This window comes from Lactuca serriola, chromosome 3 (genome assembly GCF_051521515.1).
Source record: "Lactuca serriola cultivar US96UC23 chromosome 3, Lser_US96UC23_V15, whole genome shotgun sequence".
Lineage (NCBI taxonomy): Eukaryota > Viridiplantae > Streptophyta > Magnoliopsida > Asterales > Asteraceae > Lactuca > Lactuca serriola.
The window spans coordinates 9,338,916-9,351,022 of record NC_136410.1 but is presented as its reverse complement, the minus strand read 5'-3'; the positions used below and the strand labels follow the sequence as shown (position 1 = coordinate 9,351,022).

Sequence of the window (12,107 nt, the reverse complement as noted above, 5' to 3'; positions counted from 1 at the left end):
AGAGAGAGAGAGAGAGAGAGAGAGAGAGAGAGAGAGAGAGAGAGAGAGAGAGAGAGAGAGAGAGAGAGAGAGAGAGAGAGAGAGAGAGAGAGAGAGAGAGAGAGAGAGAGAGAGAGAGAGAGAGAGAGAGAGGAGAGAGAGAGAGAGAGAGAGAGAGAGAGAGAGAGAGTTAATGACACGGGTTAAGTTTTGAAGCTCACAACTTCTTACTTCTATTCATAAACCAAAAAGAGATCGAGTCACAAAGAAGAATAACTCTTACTGGATACACATTCAAACACATCAATTTTTTGACACTAGTAATTGTAACATAGAAAGTTTAAGAAAATGGCACTTGTATGTCCAAACTTTTTGAAAAAATGTCTTACAACTTTATAAAATGACACATGTTCTTGGTGTTATTATATTGTATAAAAACATTTAGCAATTTTATAAAAACCAACACGATTCAAATAAACATTTCGACTGTGAAAAGAATTGTTTTAAGCCTATAAACATTTGAGTTTAGATTAGATTTTTAAGGGGTAAAAGTGAAAGGGATCCACCTTCTTCTCCTCAAAACTCTCTTTCAAAATAATTACCACCCTCTCTGTAACAACCAGTAAACGACCTCCTGCAAACACCATCCTCCGCCCAATGTCCACCGAACAAAAAGTATCATGGTCGGATTCTTTCTCCGAAGCCCAAACCGCCATCCAAACCCTCTCAACCATCCTCCCCTCCATTCCTCCCACCCTCTCCTCCTCCGACACCCCCTCCTTAGCCCTCCTCACCGACCCAGAACTCGCCACCCAAGTCTCTGACCACCTCCGGCAACCCGACTCCGGCGCCGGCGACAATCAACTCTGCCGCTGGCTATACGACACCTTCAACACCTCCAAAGTCGACCTCCAACTCGTCGTCCTCCGCTTCCTCCCCATCATCGCCGGAATCTACCTCTCCAGGATCCCCCTCCGGAAACCACTTGCCGGATTCGAAGCGGTTTTGTTGGCCATTTACGCACACGAAACCACCGCCCGTAACGGCCAGGCAATCACCATAAACCTCCCGGATCTCTCTCATCCGAGCATTTACCATGAAAGCAAACCACAACCCCATAAGAGCTCGTCAACCGATCTTAACCTAGTCGTGATCTCCCCTGGTTTGGATCCTCAAGGAACAATCCGGTCAACGAAACGAGCCCGGATCATCGGAGTTGGTCTCGAACTATATAATAGCAAAATCGTCGACATGCCGATCCAATCGAAACTCGATTTCTGTGAATTTTGTATCATTTGGGCAGGCCAAGATGGAGAATTCTATAAAAATTTCCCAAACGACAATCGAGAAGAAAAGGGGAAAGAAGACGAGACCAAGAACGAAAAACAAGAAGGCAGGGTTTTGCTGCCATGGGAGATGCTTCAACCAATGTTGAGAATATTATCGCATTGTTTAATGGGTACTTACAAGAACAAGAACCACGAGTTGCATGAGGCTGCATGTCGTGCTTGCAGGAGTCTTTATGCTAGGGCATTACACGATATAAATCCGAAAGCGATTTTGGCTATTGGGAGTCTCCTTAAACTTATTAATTTTCGGAAAACGGGTGTTGATCATACTGAGTTACCCGTTACTAATGTCATCAATCTTCAATTCTTACACTAATAACTTGTTAATAATTCAAACATTTGTATAATCTCAAGTAGTTCGAACAATAATATTATACTACAAGAATGTCATTTTCTGTAACCTGTTCCCTTATCCTACATTAGACATAGATTAATTATACTTCTTGCAAAGACCATATAATTCATTGACTGCATTCTTTATAATTAGTATTAGGTTTATAGTCTTATCCGATTGTACGTTCTTAAACAATAAGAAGGTTGAGTTGATACTTACAGAAGGAAAAAGATTAGATGAAAGAAGGCAGTGGCTTTTCGGTAATTCCACGGCAACCAGCGACGGCTGTTTCTCCTGGTGCCGCCTACTTGTCTCCGGCGATGGGTGTTCCGACACCATCACCATTCTCGTTTTCTGTCGCTTCTTCTCGATGGAGTTCTTCTAGACCTTCGATTCATATTTTCATTCTCGCTCTCAGGGCAATGGTGCTGGTTTTTTCTTTTGCTTCTTCTCTGGCGCTCGCTGCCACCATGTCTGATAACAATCAGGATGGATTCCAAAAATACACAGAATTCATGTAAGTTTTAATTTATAATCTTCGCAAATTGTAAATTAAAAGGGTAAGAAAAATGGACGTATAATCGATTGCAGATACAGCTTTGTGGTGACCACTGTGATTTTCTTCTATTCTGCATATCAACTGTTCAAAGGTATCAGTGACATTTCCTGTAGATGCGTTCTTATATCGGACAAGATCTCAGACTACTTAAGCTTCGTTCTGGATCAGGTAAATAAGTCTTAAAACACTTGAAAACTCTCTTCAATGGTGCCTGTTGCTTCTGCGCTATAAACTAAAGCATATTACTCTATGAAAACCAGTTGGCTGGGTACCTCCTTGTTTCATCTTCTTCAGTGACAGCAGGAGCTATCCAAAATACATCATCATCACTCAAGAAAGCAGCAATAGTTTCTGTTTCCATGTCAGTTGCTGCACTTTTGACAACCGCAGTTTCTGCAATTCTCTCTGGATACAAGCTCAGCAAAAGAATTATGTGGTGATGCCAAAGTTTGAGCGACCATATGAGTACTCCTTTGATTCTAAATAACTGGAGATGGATTGTGAATTCTTTTTCCTCTTAACTATTGATCCGTTATTTGTTTTCAAAGGATTAATAATGTAAAACTGGATTCTGCATATCGAAGTCATAATATTTGATCCAACTACTAATCTTTTCAAAGTGCATTAATCAATATGGGATTTGTCTCTAATTTAATCCACCGCATCATTTCACCTGTCCTGCTTTAAACAAAAGATTCTCAAAGTTCTAACAAAATAACACAACAATAAACAAACGAGGATGTTAAGGCTAAGCTAATAGCTACCTATACAAGGTTTTTTTTTTTTTTTTGCAAGCCAAAATATAGTTTATAAGTTTAAAACTACTCGGATTTACCACTAAAAGTGGACGGTATCGGTTCGGGAATGGTTGAGGGATGAGAGGTACCAAGGTAACAACAACTCTATGGGCTGTGTCCCACTACCGAGACTTTTGAGCCCACTTCGGGTCATGCTTCCCGTTTTTAATTTCTTCTTCAACTTCTTGTAATGTATTGCTTTATTTGTGCCAAAATGTAATCGTTTCCATGTGGATTAGGTCATCTGCAATGGTCACAACGAGAAGGATTGTGGTCTATGTCGTCATGATCATGGTTCGTGAACACCACTAGGAACCTTCATGGTCGGGCATGAGCGTGGTGGTTCATTGTGCATTCGGCGAGTGACAACGGCCAATAAAGAGTCGTTTGAACATTTCCCTCTTTGACTTGCTTTGACTAGCCTTTCAACGACATTTTTTTTTGAAAAATTTATTTATCTATTTATTTATTAAAAAACAACCATTTACCTATATAAATACCAAGGTTCTAAAAAGTTTGTCATGACTCTGCCATGGTGCGCCATGACTGTAAGGCTTGTGCCTGCAGCCAAGCTTTACAAAAACACCGCTTTAACTCATATATGTGTATAAAATAGAATAATAGCTGAAATACATATAAAAATATTAATTATATACAAAATTGCCGTCTTAAGTCACGCCTTACAATTTATGTGGCTCACCAAGGCTCGTAAAAGCTTGAGGCTTGATATTGCCACCAAGTCACGACTTACGTTATTTAGAACATTGTTAAATACCACAATAATAAGGCTCTAAAAAGCTTGTCATGACGCGTCATGACTCTAATGTCTGTACTTGCCGCCAAATTTTAACAAAATGTCGCCTTAATTGATATATGTATATAAAAATGAATAATAGTAGAATATATATATATATATATATATATATATATATATATATATATATATATATACATACACACACACACGCACACACCCATCTCTCTCTCTCTCTCTCTATGTATATATACACACACACAAAATTTTCGCCTTAAGTCACGCCTTACGAATGATGTGACTCGTCGCGACTCGAAAATTTTGAGGTTTGCCATTGTCGCCAAGTCACGTCTAACGTTATTTTAGAACATTGCACAATACACAACCTTGTTTTTTACACAATTCTTTTTTTCTCTACTAACATTTACACACACAACTTTCTTTACAACAAAAAACCATACACAATTCTTTTTTTCTCTATTAACATTTACACACACAACTTTCTTTACAACAAAAAACCATGGATCTCAATCAAAATACTCCCCCCCTAAATTATCGAAACCGCAAATCAGATAACGCTTTTTCATTATATATAACTCCCTATCTTTACCGGAACATGGATATCCTCAAGGTGGTTAAGAATTTTCTCCAATTAGGTTCCGATATCAAACCAACATAACTTTTCCAACCACAATATCAACCTTTCCCGCCTTATCAACAACAATCTCAACCCAGTTTCATATACAAACAACCCTTCCAACCAAAACCATCACAACCACAAAGTTCACAACCCCCCCCATTCGTTATATTTTGTATCAGAAACACAACTTTCACCACCACCCCAACAAAAAAAAAGGAACAAAACTCGTTCGAACCAATGTAACCGATAGGGTGCCATGGACAAAAAGTGAAGAAGAAAAGTTAGTAGAGGCGTGGATATCGGCCTCCTAAGATCCAATTGAAGGAGATAGTCAAACCTTTAATTGTTTTTGGGAGAAACTGTGAAACATGCTCTACGAGTTAATGGGAAGTGAAACTCGAAATCCCGACCAAATTAGTTCGAAGTGGCGCGTTTTGAGGGTAAAATGTACTAAATTTGGAGGAATTTACAACAACCTCAACAACCTGCACAAAAATGGGTCAATCAATTTTGATGTGTCTAAGACAACCCTGGATCAATATGAAAAAACAACGGCAACCCACAAATCTTTTCCATATCTCAAACCATGGATAAAATTGAAAGATGTTCCAAAATAGAAAGAGCAAACCGAAGGAACTTCACAAACGTCTTCCGCTTCATAGCGTTCAAAAAACCCTGATGCAACATCCCAACAATCAGATGTGTCAACACACATCAATATCAACGATGATCCGATAGATCTTGAAGGCGAGCAACCTCTTTGTCGGCTCGTTGGAAGAAGTAAAACAAAAAGTAGGTTTGTCGGCTTCGAGATCTAGTGTTATCGATAGTTTTGGAGACAATTTTGATTGATATGTTTGTAATACATTTTTTCCAAAATGATTCGGTTTAGGGCATGAAGGAGTTAAGAGCTTGGTTTTTAGGGAAAATTGAGTATCACGACGTGACCATAGGTTGGTCACGACGTGACAAGCCAAAGTGAGGAACACATATTGGGATTGTGGTCACGACATGACACATAGGTGGTCACATTGTGAAGAAGGTTGCAGCCCAAGCCCATGATTTTTTTAGGGTTTCATTCATATTTAAACCTTATTAACTCGATTTTAGGGTTCATTATCAACCTCCATCACCCTCAAACCTCAGAAAACCCTAACCTTATTCCCTATTGGTGGTTCTTGGACCATTTTGGTGCTTTGGTAGCTTGGAGAAGAAGAAGAAGAAAGTGTTCTAGAGTGTTGATCCAATAAGGAAAGCTCCTCATCACCCTCTTGGACATATTTTGGACCTTTGTAAGTGTGCAAGATTCAAATTTTATGCTTCTAGGTTGCTAGATCTAAGTCCTTGTCTCTTTATCTTAAAGTTGGAGCAAGTTAAAGTGATAAGATTCTATAAAGTTAGCAACTTTCTGGATCCTTGAAACCTTTTGAGTGTTATTTGGTTCAGATCTAGGATTTGGTTGTGAATTGGGAGCCTTGCATGAGTTTTGAGTCATTTTCTTAGCCTTTGACCTAAATTAGATAGAGGACATGCATGGTGTAACACCCAAAGTTTTCAAGGCCAAGAAAGGAAAGAAAACCCTAATTTTAAGGGGAGACTCGGTGAGTCCAAGGAGGAACTCGGCGAGTCCGAGCGGGATCCGGGTCGAGGAGTAAGTGATCGACTCGGCGAGTCGGTCAAGGAGACTCGACGAGTCTGGTCTGTGCGAGGAAAACCCTAATTCCGGGAGTTGTATCCTATATAAAGGGTGTTATGTCCCTCTCTCAGCCTCCATATCATCCTAGAGAACCGGTAAACCCTAGATTTCGTGTGAGCTTCCATCATTTGAGAGAAATAGCTTTGGAGGAAGGAAATTTTGGAAAGGAACTTGAAGATCAAGAAGGTTGCTTCAAAGGAGAGGTGTATATCCGAGATCTACTTCAGTTTGTGTTCATCTTGGAGGTACTAAGCTGCCATTTTCCCTTATTTGCATCTAGATCTATTTTTGTTATGAGATTTAGGGGTTTTATGGTTGATTGAGACCCAATTCGAGTTTAGGGTCTTAGATATGTTGTTGCCACTTCAGATCTAGTGTTAGGATGGTCCAATATGTCATAAAGCATCAGAAGATGAGTAGTTCGTGAAGCCCTTTTGTCCTTAAACCAAACCCTAGTATGTTTTGAGCCTAGATCTCTTTAGTTATACATAAAGTTTGCAACTTTACGTGGGGATTGAGATTTGGAAGTATGGATCTATGGTTTGGAGTCCCTGCATGACTCAAAAGTCCTCTGCATGTTTGGAGATCTGAATGGACTCGGCGAGTCCTTTGAGTGGACTCGGCGAGTAGCATGAAGACGAAGAGGAACTCGACGAGTGGGATGAACAGCTCGTCGAGTCAGATGATGTTGGGCAGGAACTCGGCGAGTTGGATGAACAACTCGACGAGTCTGTTGAAGGTTGTCCTGGACTCGGCGAGTCTGTTCTTGGACTCGGCGAGTCAGGTCGCGAAACCCCAAACCCTTCGAGTTGAGACTCGAATTAGTGAGTCGAATGGAGACTCGGTGAGTTGGACAGGTCAGGACTCGGTAATCGGTAGACTCGGCGAGTCGAGTCGCAAAGAGAAGGACTCTGAACATATGAACTCGGCAAGTCAATAGGGTGACTCGGCGAGTAGCGTTGACCTGGAAGGTTGACTTTGACCAGGACTTTGACTTTGACCATAGTTGACTTGGTTGTCTTTCGGGGGTCAGTTAGACTCAGTGTTGCTTTGTCATTGGTAGCTTGGGGAGTGTAACGCCTGCAGATCCGGGCTAGTCAATTTAGAGGCAATAGGGGTCGAAAACGACTTTTCGACAAAAAGATTATTTAGAATAAATAATCTTAACCAAGTTGTAGAATATGTCACAGGGTTTCCGTACATATAAAGAACGCCGAAATCCGAGTTATAACGAAGAAGTTATGACCCGTCGAAGTTTCGCGTCGGAACCGGCACGGCGCCGAGAAGCGTAAATAGTAAATTTATGATAGAGCGAGATTTAGATTTAGCGCTCTAAACGAAAGTCGTAGAATATGTTAAACTAAGGACTTCGATAAAAAGAACGCCCAAATCTGACTTCGTATGAAGAAGTTACGATTTTTCGAAGTTTCGGATTAGTAGTGTACAGTCCGAAATTCGAATATTAGATCGAGCGATTTTTAGCCGACACAACCTAAACGAGAATTGAAGATATCATTATTAGTAGTGTAACAATAAAAAGACAGACGAAAATGGACATCGGACGAGGGTTAGGATTTGGAACAAGGGCCATCGGGGTAGGTTCTCCACTTCAGGGTCGGGGTCAGGACCATCAACAAAGCCTTCAGCTTGGTGACCATTCAAAGGGCTTCGGTAATCACTCTATGGCTCCTCTCCGAGCCATTCAGTATTGCCGTGGTTAGGGTAGTACGGGTCGTCGTGGGGAAGGAATTTAGCCATAATATCTTCGCGAGAAATGGGGATATAAGAAATAATAAGTAGACGTACTAATTAGATAATTATAAGATGATCTTTACCAGGTACTTCAATAATATATTGTTTAGTGCATACTAGTCATATGTATCTGGGACAGGATAGACCTTCGAATAAGCGATCCTAACTCTAAATCCCCAATCCAACGAGAACAGGAAGTAAAGCAAAGACCCACAGATTCTAAGTCTATGACGTCCTGGATACATATAATTTTAATGTATCCACTAGGCAATTATTGACCTATTGGTAAAAATCTATTTAGTTCTCAAATAAGTAATTATAATAACACCAAATACCCCTATGGTATTTCATTGTGGTAGTGTTGGTAAGTTTTTAGGCTTGTTGCAACACCTACGACCATTCCTGGGCATATGCTAATCACTTCTGGGTGAGACATAGTTGATCAGGCTATGTCATTCCCAGACCTGACTATACATCCCCAAGCCTACTCGTATTGTTCAACAATCGCTACTTTTGTCCCATCCCACCGTGATACTGACCCTAGTGTGTGTGCACATGCTCTTACTTTTACCGAAGAATTATTTGTTTCTAAAAGTATAGTTGTTTTGAAAACTTTTAAATCAGAGACTTTTGGTCCCAATGTATTTATAGTTTGTATATCTTATGTGGTTCGATATACTGAGTTCACTATAAACAATGCTCTGATACCAATCTGTCACACCCCCAAACCAAGGATGGCGGAAACGTCCAGGGGTGGAGGACTTCATGTACAGTATCACAACAACGTGTATAATAGTGCTCAAAGTAAATACAACCATCATAAATATAATTGAAAAAGGTACACCAAAGTATATGTTTACATGTTTCAAAATCAATTACATTGTGATGATAAAAATAAATTGTTGACGGTTTAACGTCCCATCCTCAAAGCGCTGAAGTTCTCCTGTTTCACTGATTTCCTGAGAATACAAGTAGTTTTGAAAAAGTGTCAACAATTAAGTTGGTGATTTCATAAGAGTTTTGTTTGGAGTAGAAACCGTTTTCCTTTTTAAAAGCGATAGGATATGAATCCAGAAAATCCAATATTTTCTTAGTTAGGTGTAGACAAAATATTCCTATATGATGTGTTGATGAACCCTAGATTGACCCGTAGATTTCCTCTATATTCATCCAGCGTGTATAAGTTATAGAAGATTTAAGTCAGATAAAACGTCGAATGTAGTGGGTCTGCCCTAGGTCCACAACCCAACGAGGAACAGGAGATGAGGCGGGCACCACCAATTCTAAGCCAATCCAGACTAAATTCTTGTATGACTCAAGCATATACGCTCAATGATTATAGTTGAAGTCTAACAATGCTAACCTTTAATGTGAATATAACCTATACATACCATAGTTCACCGGGGAGTAATAGAGATTAGTGAACCTGAACTATGCATATGATAGCTTATCAAAAGTGATGGTGAATATAACCTATATGATGTGTTAATGTATCCTAGATTGACCCGTAGATTTCCTCTATAATCATCCAGCGTATATAAGTTATAGAAGATTTAAGTTAGATAAAACGTCGAATGTAGTGGGTCTGCCCTAGGTCCACAACCCAACGAGGAACAGGAGATGAGGCGGGCACCACCAATTCTAAGCCAATCCAGACTAAATTCTTGTATGACTCAAGCATATACGCTCAACGATTATAGTTGAAGTCTAACAATGTGAACCTTTAATGTGAATATAACCTATACATATCATAGTTCACCGGGGAGTAATAGAGATTAGTGAACCTGAACTATGCATATGAATAGCTTATCAAAAGTGATGGTGATGGTGAGTGTAACCTATACAATGTGTTAATGTGAATATAACCTATACATATCATAGTTCACCGGGGAATAATAGAGATTAGTGAACCTGAACTATGCATATGAATAGCTTATCGAAAGTGATGTGAATATAACCTATATGATGTGTTAATGTGAATATAACCTATACATATCATAGTTCACCGGGGAATAATAGAGATTAGTGAACCTGAACTATGCATATGAATAGCTTATCGAAAGTGATGGTGAATTCCTTTCTTGTAATTAAGTTCCTAGAGTAGATGAAACATAAACTATACCTATTATAGTTTATTACATTGTTTGTAATATGTATTTACCATAACTATACCAATTATAACTAACGAGTTCGTTTGTGGGGGTATAATCGCTTAACTATACTTATTATAGATTATCTTAATCGTCCATAGCGGCAATAACTCTTATGTAAGTGTAAGACCTTTAATATTGTGTTTGTTATATGAATGACCCTAAACTATACCTATTATAGTTTATCGATTGATTTCGTGGGAAATGAGCATAGGCCTTACTTGTCATAATTTATCAATATTTATATTTTAATGGATATAGCCTCGTAGTATCGTATATATATATATATATATATATATATATATATATATATATATATATATATATATATATATATATATATATTTGTCATACTTGTGAAGATGTAAATCCATGTGTTTTCTGATGTATGTCTATGTAGGAATACAAAATTTGTCATATATTGCAACTACACATAATCAACTAACGATGTATACCTTGCTCGACATGTTACAAGGTGAAATGAAATTTATTGTGTTTTTCTGTTAATAACCTTTTCTGTAACTGATATTGGAAAAATTGTAGAAAAATCATAAAATGTCCAAATCAGGTTCTGTAACTTCTGAGAGTTTGGAAAATGAGTCTAGTTTGTTCATAATTTTTATTATAATTTTTAATGATCTCTAACTTGGGTGAAAAAGTCCATAATCACAGACTGGTCCGGATTGATGTTTGAAATGATAGGCGGTTTTGTAAAAATCACCATAAATTGTAGAAAAATCGTATGGAGATGTGCAAGTAGTCATTTTAAAGCTAAGAAGTGGAACTACATGCACCTAAAACAGTTTTGAAAACAAAAATATTTAAGATGTCCAAAACAGTCCGTGAATGGAGTGAAACTTTTCTGATGAAAGCTGTTAGAAGAATGTAGTTATGTTCTAAGCATTTTAACTTGTATTCCCCCCCCCCCCCCCCTAAAAACTTGAGAAAACGTGAAAATGTAGGGGTATGAACTCACCTTGTGTGATTTCAGTAGATAAGTGATGAAGAAGAGAAGTGTTTGACCCAAGAACACTAGAAGAACCGTTTGAAGATTCGAAGCTCTAACACAAATATAATGGAGTTTGTGTAAGATATCCATGATTTGAGTGGAAATAATAGAGGTAATCATAAAGGAAATGGATTATGCTTACCAAAGGTGGAGGAAACTCTCAAGATCAGCCCTTGAATCTTGGATTTCTAGAGAGAGAAAGTGAGAGAGAAAGGAGTTTGATCTTCTTGTGAAATGAGAACAAATGAAAGAAAAATGAGGAGAGAGGATGATTATCCAGCCCTCAAAGCATGGAGGTGGCTTGTGAGGGAGGTAAAAAGTACAAGGTATGGTGGGGAGGAGTGTGGGTTGTCATGGAGTGGGTGAGGGGGTTGCTTGCGTCATAAAGGTAAGGTCAACATTTCTTCTTTTTGTACTTTACCAACTCCTTTTTAAATAAGATTTTACCCTTAAAATGTGATTAAATCATTAATTTAGGGGTCTTATAATTAAAAATAAAGTTTTGGGTGAAAATCCCATGTTAAAATAATCAGAAATGGGTTTAAAATGCAAAAATATGTAAAAATAGGCGAAATCCGAGCTGCCCAGCGAGACCCTTCGGATCTCGGCCGAGGCTCGGTTCTCTGGGCGAAGGTTCGGACGCGGGTGGCTAAGGCGGGGAGGCGAAAGGCGAACAAGCTCGGTCCGAAGCGATGCAGTCCGAAGCGAAGGCGAGAAGCGGAAGGTAGAGGTTCGGTCCGAGGCAGGCTAGAACCGAAGGTACTGTTGTGAACAGTAATGAACAGTACTTTCGGTTCGGACCCTTCTTCCTTGCATGGTTTGGTTCGGACCTTTCCTCCTTGCATGGTTCGGTTCGGATGAACAGTACTTTCGGTTCGGACCCTCATGAATAGTGCTTTCGGTTCGGTTCATGAATAGTACTTTCGGTTCAGAGGGTTCGTTTCCTTAAGTCCGTTTTTCGCGTAGACTTCCGTTCTTGGGCTATTTTCGCCAAATTCGAGGGTCGGGATGCCCCGAGTGATTATAGAAAGTTGGGAGAGATTTCGAGAGAGATTTGAGAGAGATTCCTCGTTCTCAGAGAGATTTGG

At 39.2% G+C, this 12,107-nt stretch overlaps 2 protein-coding genes across 2 annotated transcripts; both read left to right on the top strand.

Moving 5' to 3' along the window:
• Positions 1-505: 505 nt before the first annotated feature.
• Positions 506-1,749, top strand: LOC145091417 (hyccin). Its single transcript, XM_079029129.1, has one exon. It carries the CDS (start codon positions 637-639, stop codon positions 1,642-1,644), a length of 1,008 nt encoding a protein of 335 aa, XP_078885255.1. The 5' UTR covers positions 506-636; the 3' UTR covers positions 1,645-1,749.
• An 80-nt stretch (positions 1,750-1,829) lies between these two features.
• LOC145091418 (CASP-like protein 4A4) lies at positions 1,830-2,823 on the top strand. The gene is made up of 3 exons (XM_079029130.1): positions 1,830-2,179; positions 2,254-2,389; positions 2,482-2,823. The coding sequence occupies exons 1-3, from the start codon at positions 1,899-1,901 to the stop codon at positions 2,659-2,661; spliced, it is 597 nt and encodes a 198-aa protein (XP_078885256.1). The 5' UTR covers positions 1,830-1,898; the 3' UTR covers positions 2,662-2,823.
• The last annotated feature ends 9,284 nt before the right edge of the window (positions 2,824-12,107 follow it).